The sequence below is a fragment of the Aureobasidium melanogenum genome, assembly GCF_000721775.1.
Source record: "Aureobasidium melanogenum CBS 110374 unplaced genomic scaffold scaffold_17, whole genome shotgun sequence".
Classification (NCBI taxonomy): domain Eukaryota; kingdom Fungi; phylum Ascomycota; class Dothideomycetes; order Dothideales; family Saccotheciaceae; genus Aureobasidium; species Aureobasidium melanogenum.
The window spans coordinates 55,086-76,058 of record NW_024470069.1 but is presented as its reverse complement, the minus strand read 5'-3'; the positions used below and the strand labels follow the sequence as shown (position 1 = coordinate 76,058).

At 49.0% G+C, this 20,973-nt stretch overlaps 6 protein-coding genes across 6 annotated transcripts; 4 read left to right on the top strand and 2 right to left on the bottom strand.

Moving 5' to 3' along the window:
* Positions 1 to 485: 485 nt before the first annotated feature.
* M437DRAFT_67649 (uncharacterized protein) lies at positions 486 to 7,984 on the top strand (the record flags this gene model as incomplete). The annotated part of the gene is made up of 2 exons (XM_041024976.1): positions 486 to 564; positions 618 to 7,984. 2 exons carry the CDS (start codon positions 486 to 488, stop codon positions 7,982 to 7,984), a joined length of 7,446 nt encoding a protein of 2,481 aa, XP_040877884.1.
* Positions 7,985 to 9,672: 1,688 nt separating this feature from the next.
* Positions 9,673 to 10,628, bottom strand: M437DRAFT_11798 (uncharacterized protein; the record flags this gene model as incomplete). The annotated part of the gene is made up of 3 exons (XM_041018630.1): positions 9,673 to 10,027; positions 10,079 to 10,374; positions 10,428 to 10,628. Coding segments are annotated over 3 exons (852 nt in total), but the record flags the coding sequence as incomplete, so codon positions are not given.
* A 3,277-nt stretch (positions 10,629 to 13,905) lies between these two features.
* M437DRAFT_53243 (uncharacterized protein) lies at positions 13,906 to 14,085 on the top strand (the record flags this gene model as incomplete). The annotated part of the gene is made up of 1 exon (XM_041022494.1): positions 13,906 to 14,085. A coding segment is annotated over one exon (180 nt), but the record flags the coding sequence as incomplete, so codon positions are not given.
* Positions 14,086 to 15,661: 1,576 nt separating this feature from the next.
* On the top strand, positions 15,662 to 16,617 carry M437DRAFT_67646 (uncharacterized protein; the record flags this gene model as incomplete). Its single annotated transcript, XM_041024975.1, has 4 exons — positions 15,662 to 15,682; positions 15,861 to 15,908; positions 16,055 to 16,267; positions 16,330 to 16,617. 4 exons carry the CDS (start codon positions 15,662 to 15,664, stop codon positions 16,615 to 16,617), a joined length of 570 nt encoding a protein of 189 aa, XP_040877881.1.
* An 800-nt stretch (positions 16,618 to 17,417) lies between these two features.
* M437DRAFT_76830 (ribosomal protein L36e) lies at positions 17,418 to 18,144 on the bottom strand (the record flags this gene model as incomplete). Its single annotated transcript, XM_041026690.1, has 4 exons — positions 17,418 to 17,498; positions 17,556 to 17,637; positions 17,722 to 17,822; positions 18,088 to 18,144. 4 exons carry the CDS (start codon positions 18,142 to 18,144, stop codon positions 17,418 to 17,420), a joined length of 321 nt encoding a protein of 106 aa, XP_040877880.1.
* Positions 18,145 to 19,179: 1,035 nt separating this feature from the next.
* M437DRAFT_53228 (uncharacterized protein) lies at positions 19,180 to 20,170 on the top strand (the record flags this gene model as incomplete). Its single annotated transcript, XM_041022490.1, has 4 exons — positions 19,180 to 19,237; positions 19,295 to 19,646; positions 19,696 to 19,835; positions 19,887 to 20,170. The coding sequence occupies 4 exons, from the start codon at positions 19,180 to 19,182 to the stop codon at positions 20,168 to 20,170; spliced, it is 834 nt and encodes a 277-aa protein (XP_040877879.1).
* Between the last annotated feature and the right edge of the window lie 803 nt (positions 20,171 to 20,973).

The window sequence follows — 20,973 nt, the reverse complement described above, 5'->3', positions numbered from 1 at the left end:
AGATGCCAATTACCTACTCTAGGTTAGATTGCCGAGAGGCTGATTTCAACGTCGTTCTCAATTGCCGTACAACCATACAATCTTCGATCCTGCCCACGGGAAATACCCACAATCATGCAGCGTTGCGACCATTCGGCCGACTGCCTGGCCTGACCAACACTCGTAGACATAGGAACTAACGTCCAGCAGTACCTTGAACAGTTCTCGAATCCTTCTGGTGCCCGTTGTGATTATTGACCTACCATACACAGTCCTTTTCATCGATTTCCTGTGAATAGCAGAGGATCTGTGGCGTTGCGATGTCTTATATGTGCCATCGAGTTCTTGATCCCGAGTTCTATAACGGATCTCGTGAAGTCCATATATGACTTTATTTTACCCTCTTTGCATTCTCTCGTTCTGAAGTGTCTGGTTTGTTGCTTTCCATCTTGACGTTCGTTCCTTCGTTTTTTTAAGCGGCTTTGAGCCGACTGTCAGCCAGCAAGATGCGTCCTTCCTTTGCTCTTCCAGCACTTCTTCTCGCTCCTTTCGCCCTCGCGGCAACTACTGCGGTCAAGACTACTTGTAAGATTCCATCTCATATAATTCTGTCTCGCGAGGACGCTAACCATTTCCAGCTTGCTCTGCTATTGATCTAAAGACCTTCAATGGCGATGTCAAATATGGTCAGGCATTCTGCGAGTTCTGGCTCATCGTCAGCCGCAACACATCACCTCTTCCCGACCTCGCTGCTAGCTCTCTTACCAATGTTTGCCAGTGTGTTGTCAGTACCCAATCTTCGACAAGCAGCACATCTACCCGCTCCGTCGTCAGAGGAGCAAAGTTGGCCTCGACATCCTCCAAATCCACAAGTACCACAAAGAGCACCGAAAAGATTTCGAAAAGAGCTGTGACAACCAGTAAAACCACCAGCACCAAGCTCGTTTGTGTCAGCCAGAACGTTACCGCTGTACAGAATGATATCACCCACCCCATTCCTTTCTGCAATTGGTGGGCTACAGACTCGCGAACCAACTCGCCTATTCCTGGCCTCTCTGCTTCTCAGGTAACAAATGCATGTCAGTGCATTCTGAATTCGGCAACGAGCACATCAAGCACGCGAGCATCAACAGTCAAGATTGTGTCAACGTCAGCAAAGTCATCGGTGACATCCTCTTCAAAGCTTTCGAGCAGTTCGAGCAAGAAGTCGTCTTCCAGCGTCAAAAGCTCGAGCACGAAAACTTCGGTCACAGCCACTCGTGGTCAGGCTTCATCCTCGACGCCGAAAAGCTCGACGTCGAAGCAGCTCAGCTCATCGACTGCAACATTATCTAAACAAGTGTCTTCCAGCATCACCCAGACGAGAGAAGCACCTGCCATAAAGTCTTCATCAACTGTCTCGTCTTCGAGTGTGGCAGACGGAGCGAGCTCAAAGACATCTTCATCGACCACTGTACAGTCGTCCTCATCGTCGACTAGTACTACGCCGATTGTGACACGCACGAGAGGTATGGCGATAGTGGCACCTGCCAGCTCCAGTACTGCTCAGGCGGCTGTGGCATCGCAGAGCGCTTTGAGTAGCTCATTGGGAAGTGCATCCGGATCCTTGGCCAAGAACGCGGGCACTGCAGGATCATCTTCGAGTTCTTCCAGCAGTTCTGGTTCACAACAATCTTCGTCACAGGCCACCACAACTTCGACCACCAGCCAGGTTCGCATTCGTGGTAGCAAGGTTTCTGTCACTACTGTATCGACAAGTTCGACTTTAACGGCTCAATCCACTTCCTCCACTGCGTCGAGTCAGTCTGCATCTTTGTCTCAAGCCACTTCTAGTTTGGCTCAGTCTGCATCTGCATCTCAAACTCTCTCGGCTCCACAGACAAATGTCCCTGAACCTACCACTTTGTCTACTGGTAGCTTGCTTACAGATGTCAGCTCGAGTTCGCAATCCATTATCAGTAGCTCGAGTGCCTTTGTCTCGCCAAGTCAGAGCTCGAATAGTATCGGGAGCGCATCTCAAGCGTCTCCAAGCAGTAGCACATATGCATCTGTTGCCAATTCTATTGCCAGCGAGAGCACTACAGGTTTGACAGAATCCTCTCTGGCCACCGAGACAGGCAGTTCGACGGTATCGTTAGCCTCCACCTCTACTGATGCCATTTCGCAACCTTCATCAGAAGCCGAGTCGTCCTCTCTGATTGCTCCTGAACAAGCATCGGCAACTGACAGCGGAAGTGTCTCCACACCGACTCTTGTGAGCACATCAGTGGCTTCCAGCTCAGATGATCAAACCGCAATGTCCACAGACAGTATTTCGTCGTCGTCGCAGAGTATGACTGCCGGCCCTATAACAAGCACTATTTCCGGGTCGTCCAACAGCCCAGCAGCTACTCCCGAGAGTCGAATCGCTGGTGTTTATGCTTCTCACTCCGACACCTCGGCTGATAACACGGCTTTGCAGAGCAATGGTACGACTTCTGGTTTCAACTGGGGATGGGAGAGTGCTCAGCTTTTCGTCAACAGTATGGGTTGGCTAGTAGACTCAAATGGAAACTACCAAGTTTTCCAGGTCGACAATCAAACGACATTGGATATGGCATCAGGTCCCGTCCTTGCGATATCAGAGGATCAAGTCCCCAGCTATGCTTATCTTGGCCCTTGTAGCGTCAGCTCCGACAAATACTTGTCATGTAAAGCTACCGAATCAGGTGTGCAGACTTACGTCGACTTTTTCCTCGTTGCAGGTGAAATGACTGGTTCTTGGATTTTGTACGCTGGTTTCCATGACCTTGGTCATCACGATGTTGACTTGCAGTTGATCACGCCATCCGACGAGTCCGCATCTTCCACTCTCCTTGCAGGAGTATCTTCCACATCTAATGGCTATGTATCAAATACCGATATCGCGAGTATCGAGTCCTCGACACAAGCTACAACCAATGCTCCTACCAGTTCGCAAGAAGCTGAAGTATCACCCACCAGCTCGCAAGAGGTTGAAGTTCCGTCCACCAGCTTGCAAAACGCCGAAGCTACCGCAACCAGCTCGCAAGACGCTGTGACTACTTCCGTCAGCTCGCAAGTCTCCGAGTCTATCTCTACCGATGTGAGCCTTTCCAGTGACAACGCCGGGCCCACTAGCACTCAGTCTGGAGATGCTCCTGAGACCACTGAGGTAGGATCTATGCCCACAGCTTCGTCCAGCAATGCTCCGCAGACGACTGCAATAGATGCCCTGGAGAGCAGTCCCGTCAGCACTAGCACTAGCGACAACATGTCTAGCGGTGGCCAAAGCATTCGAGCGACAGCTTCTGCTACAGACATGTCGTCTTCCACCGCTGCAGACGAATCTGCAAGTGCCACTGGTGTGGTCTCACGATTCTACATCTACGTGACCAATTCATCGTCATCTGCCGATGAGACTAATGTCGAGACCGAATCCAACTCTGGCTTCTTGGGTTTCAACATGGCTGCGGATACTTATGAAGTCCGCAACTATACTTTGGACTCATCGTCTGGTTACATGTACGATGGTCAGACGTCAAACATGTTGGTAGTTTGGCCTAGACATGGAACCAACATCATGCTAGCATCTTCCGAAGACATGAAGACTAACGGCTACGTGCCTATTACTTGTACGATCAACTTTGATGAAACCTTATCTTGCTCGTACCAACAGGCTGGAATCACTTTCTCGGAGTTCTATGTTGAGACTGAAGGCTCTAATCAGTACCTGAACATTGGTCAATCGGAGTTGAACACTGCTTCAAGGTCCAGCTACCACGGCAATTCTTCCTACGTATCTCCAGTCACCACAGGCGCTTCTGTCAGTGGCTCGTCTAGCTCATCGAGCTCTCATCAGACTGTCGTCTTGAGAGTCTCTTCTGAGCCAAAAACTGAACAAACTTCGTCTTCCATGGACAGCAGTATTTCCACCACCGAAGCATCCAGCAGCACGATTACGTCTGCTGGTGTGGATGGCGACTATACCATCACGACTCAGTCTACCGTAACGCCTGCATCAAACAGTGCGATCACGACGACCGATGCTCAGATTCCAGTAGCCACATCTTCCCCCACTGGATCCAGTGTGGATGAAACCACGTCAGTCAGTGAGGTCAATTCTAGTCAGACCTCTCTTAGAGGCGAAGCTGCATCCGCGACAATCTCAAGCTACTCTAGTTCGACAATCTCAAGCTACTCTAGTTCGACAACGACAAGCTACTCTAATCTGACGAAGTCAAGCTACTCCAATCTGACCACGTCAAGCTACTCCAATCTGACCACGTCAAGCTACTCCAATCTGACCACGTCAAGCTACTCCAATCTGACCACGTCAAGCTATTCTAATTCGACAATACCGAGCTATGCTATTTCGTCAAGTACCACCGAGCTTCAGACAGAGTCCACCGATACCACGTCAAGCAGTACGATCGTTCAGAGCAGCAACATTTCCTCGACGTTGATCTCTTCTGCAACCTCCACTCCTGTTCCATTCTATATCACAGACACTCACAACAACTTTGTTGCTGTGTCTCCAGGACAAGATGAGGCTAGTACTTTCGTTGTTGGTCAAGATTCTGCCACATCATTCTATATTGACGAAACTACTGGATATCTTGTCGAGTCAGGCTTGAATACAACCTACGCTGCCAACCGCAATCCTAGCGATACCCCCGAGATTGTTTACTTCAGCACTGTTGTAGATTCACACAGTTATATCTCTTGTTCGCAGAACGATGCGACTGGAGAATTGCAGTGTGACTCGGACAATGTCTTGCAACACGCAATGACTTGTAACAACGACAGTATGCTATACTTTGCTCCTAAAGTTCCACCACAATGCATACTAGTGCCTTTGTACTACGTGGCTGTCACAAGTATCGACCAAAGCACGGCTGCCACAAGCAACAGTGTCCCTGCAAGCGTATTGGCATCTGTTACCAGTGATTCGTCGCTGGCAAGTCAGACTTCCAGCGAGACCGGTATTTCCAGCGATCTGACATCGAGTGCTGATGTCAGTAGCACCTCCGCAAGCGCCACCATTCCTCCTAAAGCTACCTCTCAATCGGCTTTCAATGTCTCATCAGCGTTCAATGCTTCGGTGACCACCAGTACCGACTCAGGAGTTGCTACTTCGTCTGGTGTACTATCGAGTAACACATCGCTTGCTGGCCAGGTTCCCAGTCAGACTGGTACTTCGAGTGATATGACTTCGAGTGCTGATATTAGCAGCACCTCTGAAAGTGTCACCAGTTCTCCCGAGCCTACATACCAGACGATTTCGAATTCCTCATTCGCCTTCAAAGCTTCGACGACCATCAGTGCCGACTCAGCAATTGCTACTTCGTCTGATTCTTCGTCGAGCATTGAGACAACTCAGAGTTCTGGTGCATTTATTTCTAGCATCTATGTTCAGGCCAACGTGTCGTCGTCCCAGTATTTGAATAGCGAGAGTGTCACATCCTCCAGTGTTGAGGTTTCGTCGACACAGGTCAGTTCTGATGCTTCTCAATCCACCGACTCGGCCTCAAGCAGCATTTCCGTGGGATCCACCACAGCCACCAATTCGCAAAGCAGTATGAGTTCAAGTCAGACTACCTCGGCAATCGTTTCATCTGTCGATAGCCAGACAACACTCAATCCAAGCAGTACGATCACTTCAAGCACAGCTTCTGCTGCAAGTGCTTCTGGACTGTCCACAGCTACTCTTTGTCCTTCCGCCGATGGCCAAAATATCACAGATTCTTACAGCAACAACTATACCGTTCATTGCTTCTCTGACTCTACTGTCAACTCTTATTCATCTGCACAGGCCGCAGTAAACTACCTCGATTGTATGACTGCTTGTGACAATGCTTCAGCAAAGGGTTGCACAGGCTTCACATACGTCGGTGGTGCGAATGGTAACGCTAGCGGTATCTGTTATCTCAAGACATCTTCTGGCAGGTTCACCACAGCTGGTTCGAACTACATCTCTGGTCAGTTGTCTTCTGTCAACTCCACCAGGTTTGACAGTTCTGCAGGCGCAAGCCCTTCAGGCATTCTTAGCAGTCCTAATGCAGCAAATACCTCTTCTGCTATTAGTAGCACTGTATACACAAGCTCAGCAATGCTGACGGCTTCTTCGTCTGCTTCGGACAGTTCCTCGACAGCCATTGCTTCGAATAGCACCATTGTCGCGAATGGTAACAATGCTGTAAACGATAACAATGGTACTTCATCGGCACTGTCCATGAACAACGGTCCAGCTAGCACTTCTGCGTTGACCACGAGTAGCCTGAGCGTTCAAGCTACTTCGACGAGCAGTGACATAATTGCTAGCTCCAGCACGTCTGATGTAACTCAGTCAGCTTTGGCATCGTCCATTACCACGACTGACAGTTCCATGGCACCAATTATATCCAGCGTTGTTTTGAGTTCTGATACGACTCAGTCAATCTTGACATCGTCATCCACTACGACTGACAGTTCCGTGGCATCTAGCACTGCCAGCATTCTTTCGAGTTCCGGGTCCTCGGCGCCTGACAGCGTATCATACTCTGCCGGGATGCCTAGTCCCACTTGGGCACCCTCATCTTCAAGCATTCAAGCTATCAGTACATCCTCGGTCTCGACCAGCGAGACAGTCGTTGCTTCTTCTGCTTCTAGTCAGAGTCCCAGCACTTCTTTAGTGACTTCGAGCCAGAGTGGCATTGTTTCCTCAACCGTCTCTAGTCAGAGTGCTGTTATTTCCTCCTTCTCGTCCAGCGAGACCACCATCAGTCTCACATCGAGCAGCAGTCAAGGTTTCTCGTCAAGCATTAGCCTTTCTGCATCATCTTCGCCAAGCAGTAGTTCGATCAGCTCCTCGATCTCCTCGAATAGTGCTTCGAGTAGTTCATCGATGAGCACATCTACTAGCCAAAGCTCATCCACTAGCTCTGTGACCTCGATTGCAGTTGTTTCGGTCGTCAGTAGTACTTCAGCAAGCTCAAGCCGTTCGACATCGTCCCAGACAAGCACCAGCTCTTACAACTCTGTCTCAGCCGCCAAGTCTATTATCGAAGCTTCAAGCTATCAGCCTTTCTGTTCGACATATCTTGGATACAGTTCTTCCACTAAGACAGTCACGTCGACAAGCACGTATGAGATCGTTGCCACTACAACAACTACAACCACGTCTCTTGTTGCCCAGACCAAGCAGTACAAAAAGCGTGATGTTGAGGAGCCTAGAGCCACTTGCGACTGTGAGATGCACACGCATGAGCTTAGATCTACAAGCTCCGCCGAAATCATCTCCACATCAATCCTTCGCCGCAGAAGTGGTTCATACTCTCAGATGCCGACAACTCAACTTCAGCGTCGTGCTACTACAACCAGCTCGAACACCACGCCAACCCCTCTCAGGACCTTCTCATCGACAGATCTCAGTTCGGCATGTAGCTCAGAAGTCACCTCTCCAGCAGTCTCCACTACCACCCTTTCGAGCACTGTCACAGCATCGACCACCACCACCCTCACGCAGACGGCAACATCTACAACAGTCATCTCCGTGGCATCAAGCGCTCCAACTGGTGTGGTTGGATACATGTCTTTCAGAAATCCTGTCAACCCTGGCGGTCAATACGCTCTTTCAGATCCCGCTACGCACATGACGGATAACTACTATGCCAACAGTACTCGCGAGACTTTCATCATTACCAACACCAGCCAGCTTTACTCTGTCACACACAATGCATACTACTATTACCAGACACCGGCTGGAGCTGACAAGCTTTTCTGGAGCACGAACAATGCAACTGGCAGTTCCAACTGGGTACCTGGCAACACCACGTCCGATGGGTACACACAGCTTCTCATGGTAGACACGCGCTATACCGCACGCACCTACTACAAGTTCTGCTTGATGAAGCTTGGATCTAATGATGCCAACTCGGCCACAGGATACCATGTCTACTATTACAACAGCACAGCAACGTTCCCATCGAACTGTGGTGCTACACAGCTCTGGTTCGCGCCTTCCTAGTCGGGTCCAAAACCTCACTACCTTCTTCTTTCCTTTGTCATCATCACAATCATTACACTTTCAGATTTTACTGCCAGCATACACGACGGAGATCTCGCAGACTACACTGCACGTCATCATTGATACTTTTTGTATAATCTTTAGTACACAGTCCAAACATAATACAAACATACAGCGAAACACGTCAAATCCATGTTCCTAAATCCGTCACCTCTTTTCTCATCTCACTTTCCAAAAGGTCCAGATGTTTCATTTCCATGTCCCAGACAGGGCAAGGGCTCGCGATAATCCTTGGCTCCTTCCCCTTTGGTCGTTGATCATTTGCCAGAGACACCCACTTTTGCATCAGATATCCTCGCTACCACTTCGGGCAGGTTTTGACGGGGCAGACTCCGCGGGAAGAGCTGCCAAAGCTTCTCACACGAGTCATTGACGCGCGCTTGCGAATACGACCGAAGATACACTTCTTGCTCTTGCCGCAAGCCAATGAAAAACGGCGGAACCATATTCCTCCCTTGCAATATAAATGATCGGCGCTTGGCTAACGTTTCCACCAACGTCGAATCTTCGAAAAGGCAAGGGAAGACGTCAAAGGCTGCAAACGGCTATATATACTCTACCACTATTTCAATGTGCTTGTTTGGGATCTGATGATTTTCTTTTCTTCTTTTAGGTCTCTCGCTCCGACTGCGAGATGTTGTTCTTGCCCTACCTGATCGGCATAATGCACTGGAACTTCGCTTACAGGCGAAAAGATAGGTATGAGAAAGAAGATATGATATGAGTGTCTCGGTCTGTCATCTGGCCGTTTCATTGGCAACGTGAAAGAGATCGAACCATATTCAATACTGCGGCGCCTAGACAATGTACTTTTGAGATCTTAACGCATGAGGATCAGATAAAAATTGGTTCGACAAAGTAAATACGAGATTCTATGAAAGCTAAATGAGTGTCTAGTTCGTGAACAGGGATGGATGCATGCTGTGTGATCTACAATGAGGTGCAACTGTGGTTGGTTCCGATGGAGATTAATTCCTGTTTTCTGTAGTCCTCCATGCCATGCTGGGTATATGCAATTCGTGATAGTCGTAAAGAGCTGAGTATTGCCCGGACCAGCCAGGTCGATCTCCCGGACTCGATTAGGATGATTAATATATTTGATGTGGAGAGGAGCCGCAACAATATCATATCCAGCCAGCTTTGACGCCTTTGCTTACGCGCCAGTCTGTGTTGTAGTTGCCGGTCTCTATGTCAGGTCCAGTGCCGAATTTTCGTGGTAGCATTTGGATTTCTGAGACGTGGTCATCGTTCTCGCTCTCCGCTCGACTGTCCCAACTTGACATTGCGCTGCCATTGCGGGGCGGAAGCATATTGCGTTGACTCGATGCGCCTGAGGCAGAACGTTGGGGCCGCGATACGGTAGAGTGCGATGCAGGCATACTGATGGCATGGTAGTGATCACTGGACTCGTTGCTGTCGTCGCTCACACGACCGTCCGCAACAATGGTGTGCATTGGTATCTTGTCGCTTTCCACGTCTCGCGTAGACTTCTTGCGGTGGTGCTGCGAAATAACGGTAGAACGGGTAATGGTGGTGTCATGAAGTTTAGTGCCGCGAGATGAGTTGCTGCCACTTCCAGTCACGGTGCTGATCATTTCACTGACATGTGCCATCATTGGAGCAAAGAGAGGCTTGAGTGCGGGTGCGCATCCGCAGAGGATAGCCAGGTCGACTTCCACAGTTGCGCAGATGTAGAGGGGCATTGAGTCCCAAGTTTCGTCGTAGGTGCCCATTAGTGTTCTCCAGATGAAGTAGGTGCGGACAACACCAGCGATGGTGACAACCAGGCCCAGGGATAACAGACCAGCTACTCCAAGTCGTTGCTTGAACGGCATGTTGAGCCCCATGATGATAGGGATGGGCAGCAGGGTGACTGTCAAGTCCGAGATGCAATTCAGTACTCCAGCGACCAGTGTCACAGGACCTTCATCCAAGCATCTGGCGTTCTTCATCATTGGGAAGACCCAGTAAGCCTCGACTGGCCTTTTGAGATGTTAGAGAGAAGTTTAGAAAAGGTGCGGCCACAAGACTTACGTGCAAAGGAATACAGCGAGAATAACGAATGTAACGCCAATTGCAATGTTGTACGTGAAAGCTGCCCAGAGGACGTACTTGAAGATACTGTACCCGGTGTCTTTCATGAGGCGGAAGTAGAAACAGATGAGCGAAGCACGCGCGAAAGAGCCGGCGAGTGTGAACAGTAGCTTCGAGGCGAGTGCTACAATAGATGCGGATTGGAACATTGTGAATTCGACATCCCACAGATGGCGGTTCCATTGATAGCGGACATTGGCGAGGATAACGACAATGCCGAGGGCCATACCAAAAACCTGCGTCTATGTGTCAGCCAGTTTCCAAGAACGTTAGACTGGATCAGCGATACATATGCGATTGCCATGTTGAAGTCGTCCCAGCCCAATCGTCCTTTGTTTGTGTATCGCCCGTAGAGACGTAGTGGCACGGCCAGGCTTATAAGTGCCATGAAGATGACATTGACGATGACAAGAGGTAGCCCTTGAGTTGGAGGGTTTTCATAGTTCGGGGTTGGCCAGTTAGCCAACACTCTAGCTGGCGGCAACTGCATATTTGCGTCTCGCGAGACTACACTTCTCGGATGTCTGTTATAGCTTCTCGGCGGCGTAAGGAAGAGAGCAGGGAAAGAAAAATCAAAATCGAAGAACAGGATACAACAAGAGACAGAAATCTACAGGATGAGGCGGCCTTACATCTTAAAGCTGGGAACTACGACAACGTCCAGTGGAAGGTCAATGCCGTGCTGAGGTTTTTGGTTAAGGTTATCGCACAGGCCTGTAACACCGGCTAGGGACGATCCCACCGTGGGGGTCGAGATGAGAACGGCTATATGCAAGGTCATAGCACACAAACTTCGCTTGTCTGAGTAAATGATTGGTGTTTGAGTAAGTAGCGCGAATACTCAGCAGTCCGACATGACCGGGCCCTATGAGGCAAGGGCGTGCTGAGTGGCGCCTCTGGGGGATCTGCTCGTTACACCAGGTATTGGTTTACCAACTGCAGAGCATGGCGCGGGACTGGAGAACGCTCCAGCCAGGGGTGACGCCCAAAAAAGAAGTTCCGACGTCCCTTGTAGTCAATTAAGAGTAAACAAGGTTTGGAAGCAAGCAATTTTTCACGAGAGTTCGTACGTTGAAGAGCTTGGTAAGAGTCAGTTTGCCGTTCTTGACGAACGTTGTTGGCCATGCTAACGGTGCACGTACATGGTCGTCGAGTCCTGCGACAGCAGTCATGGCTGGTGTGCTGCCAGCCTTGATGCTGCAAGCCGTCAGCACGTCCCAGCGGTGATCGGCATTGTCGACAGTCGCATGAACAGTGGCCTTGGTTGTTTCACAGAGCATGGCTCCATACTTCGATGTGATATGTCGATTGTGACATGAAGCGCAAGCAGTGGCACGTCGTTTTTGAAGTGGAGAAGATCAGATCTCTTCCCAATTGCTGGGACAGTGCCGAAGTCAAGATAAATTGAAGCCATGTGGCTGGAACTTCAAAAGAGGGGCCGGTTGCACCTGCTCATTCTACGGCGAAATCGTACAAGGCAAATTCTATACGTTTTCCACTGACAGCTTGAATAAGAGGCGTTCGTCTTCAATTTTGTCAACTGTCGCTGTTGTGAGTCAGAAAATGGTTCTCTTGTTGAGTGTTGGTAGGGACTTTTTCAGGGCCGAAGGGATCATGGCTGAGAACATAAGAATTGGGCGAATGATTCGTCAAGATTGGCTATGGTCCGCGGGACTGCCGGCGGTGGATAATCGACGCGGATCAAAGCGAGTCATGTCACAACCATCCATGAACCTTGGCCGCCATGTGATAACATCAACAACTACTGCATCTCGTATACCACATGATTTTTACGTTATCTTGAGCTAGAAGTTCAAGCGCATTGTGACTATGGAATCTGGCAGCGCTGCTGAGCTTGCATTCCGCTTCGCTCCGGCTGCAAAACATCGACTGGCATTTTCAAGCCGGCTTAGAGCGGACGAGCCCTGAGATACTCCTATGTGCCGCGCGTGGTTCAGCTCATCAATAGTCAGACTGGTACATTGAGAAGCTGATATCTTCTGGCTCTAGTGCAGTTGGTGCGATGTCTGGTGGATTGTTACAATGAATCGCGTGAAATGAAGCGGAGTTGAGACTTTGAAGCCACTGATTCAGCTCTGTAACCAGCATACGGCGCTTCGTAAGACGTACAATGGTCAGATGCCCTATGTTACATCCTAGCTGTATACAAGTGGTATGCGATGGGTCTCGAACTTCTCATGGTGCGAACCACTCCAATGTGACACCTCGACAGCTCCGTGGACAATTGTTTGAGACGTCGGCTTTACGAACTCGCGTGCGACAGGACATGTCGTGTAAGGGTCCACGAACTGAAGTGCCTTGATGGCACGCCCCATGTGGAATCGGGGATGATTCTGGGTAGGAGAACCAAGAGACCATCATCTTGCCCCTTTGCCACAATCTTACCATACGCTGAGAAGCCGTGAGCTGTGCACAGAGCTTCGGTAAGCATAGATTACCTTTCTTGCAAAAGATAGTTAGAACGCACTGCCAATATTGACCCGGCTTTCGCACTGGTTGATTCTCACCCTCACATCCATATGTCCGAAATGCTTCGCTGATCTGTCTAATATTAAGTGAACGCAGTCGATTTTGGCCTGAGAGCGCAAGGCAACAGGTCTTGTCGGTCCGCATTTGTCTGTATGTCATCCTGCATTGGGAAAGCAAACCAAATTCCAGGCACGATGCTTGCCAATAGGGAGTTGTCCAGTAGATCATCTGCAAGCTAGTGAGTTTTGACCTTCTATGGGAGTCTTCCTTCTGGGCATTCCCCTGATATATGGCTTTCAGCTCAATCTCATCCTCGCTAAAGACTCTAGAGAAGAGTCATAAGGATGCTTGCCATGTGCGGCACTGATTTTCATGGTGTTTCGAGAAACGATTCTTTGAGAATCTAGATGCTCCTTTCGTCAGTTGGTCAATCACGCCGAGACCAGCGTCCAACTCAATCGCAATTCAACATTCTAAAAATTGATGCAAAGTTAAGTCTCGAAACGCGTTTGATCAACGTGTTTCATGTGCTTGAAGTGGATATGGTCCATGCACTGAGCGTGCCAAGAACTTCGGCTTGGCTTTCCCTCTCTAAGGTAGACTTCATCTCTTATTCGCACCTTCCCTATACCAACCTCTGTCACGCTTTTGCAAGACTCAACTGTGGATGCAGATACAGTAGAATCTCGATGATACTGTCTGTCATAAAATGTGTATGACGCGTAAAGGCGCCAAAATCGCAACACCAGGTCCGAAGTCAGCTGTGTAGTGAATCAGTCTTATGATTACACGCTCGATGATGCCACAACTTCATTATTGTTCGGAGCAGGAGACGACATTGAAGTCGATTGCGAACTACGCCTTTGTGATCATTGTGGCTCGACGTGTGTGTACTTTGCAGCATAGTGAATCGCTCACAGTGAATAACATCACTTCTTGTCTTGCAGCAAAACCCGCTGACTGCTAGTCGAGTTGCATCGTCGTTTCCTCTTTTTCCCTCGACATGATGAAAAACCATTGTCACATATCTTTCACCTCACTACGATTTGCCTCTCACTCTCACAAGCAGTTTGACAATACTTCCAACATTCTTCTGTTACTAAACTCAATCCTCCCATTTCTATTCCCTTGTTCTCCCTTCTCTCTATTACACTAATCATACGTCAACAACATACATCGAGGTTACACGTCAACAACACACATCGAATACACATACAACATCACAAGTCGAATGCACTTCAACACACACGTCAACAACAGATCACGCTAAAAAAGAAATGATACTTCAACTCCCCAACGAACTTCTCTCGCGCATCGCCGACTTCTCGCAAGACGAAGATCTTCTATCATTGCGCGTCACCTGCAAACTTCTAGAGCAAAACACCCGCAGACGCTTCATATCTGCATTCATCACGGAGACTACCTTCCATGCCTCTCTCTTGGGCATTCGACGCCTCAAAATATTGCTCGTGAACCCAAAGTTCGGCCCGTATGTCGAGAGGTGCATGGCTCTGATTGATCGAGGTCCGTTCTTTGATAAAGACAAATGCGAGGCGCTCTTGACCGAGATCTTCTTACAACTATCACGCGATGGCCATGGCTTCAAATTCGGCATTGTCTACCGCCCTCATGCCGATGATTTAGATTTCGCCTCGTGCGAGCAACTTCTCAATCGAAGTCGAGATTTTGCGCGTCTGATGGTTGACGCTTACCCTTCCGAGTCACCTGTGCAAGACTTCATAGTCGACCAGCGAAACCTATCCTTCAACCATCGCTACACTGGAGTATATCTGAGGAGCTTGGCAAGGACATTGTCGCCGCCTTGCAATGGTCTTGCATTCAAGTACAGAGACGTGGAGGTGCGCATGAGAGATCGTGATGAGAACTTCAAAGGTTCTTCTATGTTTCGCCTCTCATTCTCGCAGAAGGCAAGCTGTGTCAAGTTAGATGGTGTGGAACGCACAAACTGCTTGCACCTCAACGTGATGGACACGACCCATATTAAGGAGGCTCATATCGTCAACTGCAAGATCTCGACACTTGCTCTGCGGAAATTGTTCTGCAGTATCTATAGCCCATCCTGGCGACTGGAGATCAAGAACTGCCAGTTCACATATCGTCACGGATGGACTGCGGACAACTCTCGCCGCTTCAGAAATGTCCTCTGTGCCAAAGCCAGCAAGCTCAGCTCTTGCTCGTTAAGCAATCTCACAAACTCAACATCGGGGCCGATCTTCACAGGAGACTTTGAGGCTACCGGCTCCTCTCAAATCCGCTACCGCATCAACGCGTTGAAATTCATTGAGCAAACCCCCGATAGAGCCGGCTCAGATGATTCAGACTAGGGAGACAGCGTGGACGTTCGTGATACTGAGGAATTGGAGAAAGGTGGAAATCAAACACTATACTCAAAGAAGCAGTCACCTTATAGTAAAAATTTGTGCTTAGGTCATAAGGGTTTTTCATTCGGAAAATGTGCTTCAGACGAGCATACAGAAACCCCCGAGTGTAAAAAAGAAAAACAGACATACAACAAAGACTCGATGCAAACATGATCCTTGAGCCAGTCAGACCATAAATTCTTGTTTCGGGGCTAACGAGCGCCGTTGCACTCGACCAGACGAAGTGGATGAAAACTGAACGATCTGACTTGAGTCCTTCGTGGTTGACCAGACCTTAAAATAACTCAACTCCAACAACATCACGCAATCTCATATGCACAGTAAGAATCAAACACAATCAAACAGTCCTGCTAGCACACACTTGGAATCAGAACGAATTCCAAAAAGATGAGACAAAACGTACAGCAGCAGGGATTCCCACGTGGTCACCCACCGTAGTACTAATCTGCCGTTCAACTGCTTATGTATGGCAGAGCGGACGGGATGCCCAGTTTTCAGCTGACTGTGGCCGTACGTGCATGAATTGCTTTCTCGAAAGTATATAACTCACAAACGCAAATCGATTGTTTCGCCGAGACGGACGACTAGCAATCTGATAAAAGCCCATGAGAGATTGAGGTGAGATCATCAGATGCTATCGCTCTACAGTCCAGTAAGTGCGAGTCTTGATCTGCGATCGGTGGTCATGTAATACCGGAACCGCAGCACAAAGAATGACCCATTGAGAATCAGATCTCAACTGCCACTAGATAATAGTACCTAGGATTCTCTGATAGCCTTCCAATGCCAGTGTTGTCACTGTTGGAGAGCATAACTTCTAGACATCTTAGGCATGGACTGAGCTTCCTGAGCTTCGAGCGAGCAATGTCTCAGGCTATGTGAGTTGGGACTGTCTGCCATATGTCTCGCCAAGTTTGTCTCTCCCAGTGTCTTTGCTATTCTCGGGGTCTGTCGCAGGCATCAAAATGTCCAGCATACAGATTCACAAGCAGTATCAGCATATATCACTCATAGAATGTAACAGCAATTGTCTGCATCATCTCAACAAGCAAAAGTCCATAACTCATTCGACGAAAGAATCATGAGTGTCACGCAACAGCAAGTCCCAGCATCTCGTACGCAAGCAGCGAAGAACGACGGCGATGTTCTTTCCTCAGCCACGAACTCGAGTCTCGTCAGCGACAACAATCCATCTCTTTCCTCGCGATGCATGACTTTCCAAACTCGTATCGACTCGGTAAGGATTTCCACTCTATACACTACATCCTTGGAAACTCTAACCTGACTGTTGTTTTGCAGTACACCATCGAACTTGACCGTCTGGAAGCAATGAATAAAGCCATCCACAAGAAATACGACAAGCGCAAGCAAGAGCAACAACGCGACCGTCTAATCGACAGCGCATCTCCAGAGCCAGATCGAGGAAGTGCGACTGTGCGCAAAGACAAACACAAGATGGTCTTGAAGAAGTTGAGACAAAGAAGAAGACGACTGACTCGAGGTCTTGCGGTGATGAAAGAGAAGATGGAGAAGTTGAAGACAGAGATCGAGAGTGTTTCTCAGGAAATGAATGTCGGTGATCTGTGAGGAGCCTGTTGCTTTGACACAAGAGAATGGGTGGGGATGGACAGGGGACTGAAGAAAGGCAAACAGAGGTTGAACGATCAAGTCGACAAGAGAAAGGAGGGAACACTCAATGATGAGACGATCGACAGATGAGATAAACAAGCAGAAGAACGAAAGGCTCAGGCGAGGCTTTATGGTGCAGGCAGACTTACAAATCCGGAACACAGCAGATAGTTGCAACCATGTCTTTACTTTAATCCGTTTGTTGGCGCTGTGGCGGTTATGAGGGAAGCAACGATGAACATCAGGGGAAGATCCAGATCGGACATGTCCAATAGGACGTTGTTCTTGAGAGACGTCGGGAGTGAGTTGAAACGAGTGTTTTCCGAAAAAGGTTGTTGTTCAGATCGTAGGGTTTGGATGTGAGCTCCAGTATGCGGAAGTGTGTTGTCAACGTGCCTGAGCAAAAACAAGTGCACAAGCAAGGAGTTGTCAGCTAGAACTGCGAGTGATCAGTAGCAGAGGTCACTGAAGACGGAATGCATCGAAGAGACGAAGTCATGAACGAAGCGGGACCAATTTTCTCATTTTCATTTCGAGAAGATAGTCTTTCTTTTTTTTTCCTTCATCCACCCTAGCAACGTGCAGCGTGCGGGTCAAAGCCGTCATGAATTTCTTGCAGTGTCTCCTTCGCTTGCAGGGTATTCGGAAAAAAAGGAACATGGTGTTGCCCATTGCACATAGCATTGCGTGCCCGTAAAAAAGTAAGAACTAACTCCTCATTTTGACTTTACAACCAGCGTTCACCCAGGTTGATAAGCTTAGTGACCAGCGCGACGGGACTCGGCGATGTAGTTGGTCATCTCGTCGACCTTTCTCTTGGCGCGGCCGAAGGTACCGAGCTGCGGTTTGCGTTAGCGAGGATGTTTCCAGGAGGAGGCTGTTTAGTCATGGCGTACTCTTCTCTTTGCGAGCTTGCGGGCACGCTTGTCCTTGGAGTTGCGGAGAAGTTCAACAACGCGGCGCTCGTAGGGGGCGAGACTTTGAGTATGTTAGTTTGATGTCGCTGAGGTCAGGTAGGACGAGGTCGAAGAGGTCTTCGAGCTCAATGGACGAGAAACGTACCCGGCAACCTCCTTGACAACGTCACGGACGAAAGCGGTGCGCTTGCTGAGGTGACCCTTGGTGCGCGAAACGCGGGCAGCGGGCTGGCGGGGGGTGACCTTCTGTAGAAAGGAAAGACATGTCAGTCAAGTGATTCTGCGGGACTGCTCATGTATCGAGGTAGGGTGTGCGTAAGTCTCTGATGCGAATGCGGTGTCGAATGCGTGTGGTTGCCCATCCCGTTCAGATTCTCCCAGCTCTTGTCGAGTGTGTCGTGCTTGTCGGTGCAGAAAATTCATCGTCCTCCTCTTGATCGCATTTCGCATCATCGACGGCGGCGGTGGGTGCAGTGTCTCCGGGACATGGTGGGTATAGGAATCAACGTACGTGGCCGGCGTTGATGCCGCGAGCGAGACCGCTCTTCTGCTTGACTTCCTTGGGCATTTTTGCTGTGGTGTTAGTCGACGACGTCCGCTGCAGGAAAGAGTGTCAAAATCGAGCCAAAGCGGCAGGCAAGCTTGCGAATTTCGAAAGTGCGGCAATCCCCGTGTGCGTGCCTTGGCGAAGAACTCGCTTTGCAAGCCCGCGCCTCGATTCTGGAACATCTGATCACAGCACGAAGCTCACATCACGGCTTGCTTTGCGACTGCCACTTTTGGCTCTTGCTGTTGTTGTTGCTCGTCGCTCTCTCAAAAGTGAAACTGTTGCTGCCGCTGACGTTCCTGTCGTCGGTCAAAACTTGATTGACTATACGCTTTCAAGTGAGAATGTCAAACGATGGCACGCTTTTCACATGCGTTTGTGCCTCTACATCCCAATGTTAATATGCTCGCATGACCTGCCTGACCAGTGACCACTCGAATCAATCCACCTCAGGCTCGTTTGGCTTCTTCTTCGTTCCTGTGCCTTGACAGCCACAACCGCCTCGCATTCAGCCTTCCGACGAACTACATCTCTACTGCTTCCTTAGACTGAAAACTCACATACAAATGCTTTTGTAGCATACGATCTTGACAGAATGTATCATCTCAACGTGCCGCTCTTCAGGCCGTGACTATTAGATCGCAATTTCCCCCCATGCGGACGACGGTTGATCTCTGAGCCGTGCTCCGAGGGAAGGCGGTACGCGCCTATGACGTTTTTACTGCTTTTCCAGTGTGGCTTTGCGACCTCTGACGCTGCCTTTTGCCCTTTTTCTACATCATCCAAGATCAGCCCTCTCATTTAACTTGAATCGTGCCCTCTCATCGCTACCGCTGACCTAGACGACGACTTTCTCCCTGTCACGACGACTGTCTCGCCATCCGCTTCCTATAGCACTTTCTGCTGTCAACTGTCACCTGTGCATCAATTTCACCGCACAACGGTCCCAGCCACGAACGAGCATTTCTTCATTAAACTTCGCGCGACAACTTCCAAACTTCTACGACCATACACCTACTTCAACCTGATTGAATAAAGATATAGAGACTCACAATCATGTTCAAAATCTTCTCATATTGGATGCTGCCAATCATCGCAGCATGTTGCTGGCTAGGTATGCTGGACGCCGCATCAGCTATTCGCAATCTCAGAGTCTGACTGGTCATTATAGGAACTCTCCTCGGCATGCTGGGTTGGTGGCTCGCAAGCGGTTCCCCTCATCTGCAGGGCATGGAGACTGGTCAGACAATCGCATACATCTCTGACATTGGCGCAACACACCTCCAGCCTCTCTTCATCGCTGGTTCTGCCGTTACTGTTATCGTCTTTGATGTGTGCTTCATCTCAGAACGCTATCTGCGCCACAAAGGTCGTCTTGCCCACAACACGTCGCTGACTCAGAAGGTCCTGTCGGTCCTGTCTTCCGTCTTCGCTATCATCGGTGCTATCGGTCTGATCCTCCTCACTTGTTTGAAGGATACAAAGTTTGGTACTGCCCACGACACCTGTCTTGTCATCTTCATGTAAGTTGGTTCAGTGCCTCATTGTCATCATTTCTGACAAGATCTTCAGTGTTGGCTATATCATCTCTGCCATTTTTGCATGCGCTGAATACCAACGTCTTGGAATTCACTTCCGCCAGTACCGCATCTTGCGTGCCTCATTCTGGATCAAACTGTTCTTCATCTTGACTGAGATTGCTCTTGCCATCGGTGAGTAGTCTGGACTTTCTTTGCGCGATACCTATGCTAATCCAATCTTAGCTTTTGCTGTTCTGGGTCGCCACAACAACACACGCAACACTGCTGCCGTCCTTGAATGGACTATCTCACTCATTTACATCATCTACGTTGGTCATTACTTCATGGATTTCCTGCCCGCTGTCCACAGCAAGGATCATCTCTTCCCTACTGTCGAAGAGATGATGGAGAACGGCAACGGTCCATCCTACTCCGGCGGTCCTACCTTCTCCGAGAGCGCATCGTATGCCAGCGAGAACCCTATGCGCGCCAACGGCCAGACCGTCGAGCCCAGCAGAAACTTCTAAGCTGTCTCCAAACGCAGAGACAACACAAATCACTACTACTAATAAACTAACCTTCATGTATTTTTATTGATATGACGACGACAACGATTTTTATAATGTCAAGGGAGAGGATTGCAGGGGGAGGATCCCAGGGATATGAATTGGTAAAAAGAGGGCAGAAACCAAGGATCATGGAGTTTCTTTCTCAGGCGTGGCTAGCGTTGCCATACGCATGTTTGCCCATATGCACTGTACTTTTATCAGCAACAAGGGTTGAATCAATAGATACGAGACAATCAGATGATATCCTGGTATGCAAAACAGCACGAAGATTTAATCCTTTTTTCGTCCCAAACTGCTCCCTATTGTGTACATTGACGCCGGTGTCTCTTGAGCTCTTACGGTCTGCTCAGCTCAGCAAAGGGGATTTTTTCATGACGGAAATCCAGCCTGTCAAGTTTCTTCCGCATTTCCGAAGATGCTCTTTTTGGGTTCTGATTTCTTTTCTTTTGTTTTTCTCCCTTTCCTTCACGAATACCTCAAGGCGAAGATTGAGCGCTTCTATTCCTTCCTTCTGACATCGAGAGAAAAACACCAAAAGTGACGTTTGCATAGGATATAAGTGTTCCAAAACGTTGAAGTGTGGCTATTGTCATTCGTCTCGTCATAATAAATAAAGGAAAAAAGAAAGAGCTTTGACTATAATAAAAACTCTTTGAGCAAACATCGAATCTCTCCTTTTTTTTTGGATTCCTCCCAGTTCCTGCAAAATGTACATTCCCTTTCTATATGCCAGTCGGTTGGTTTGTGTGTGTTGAGACGCG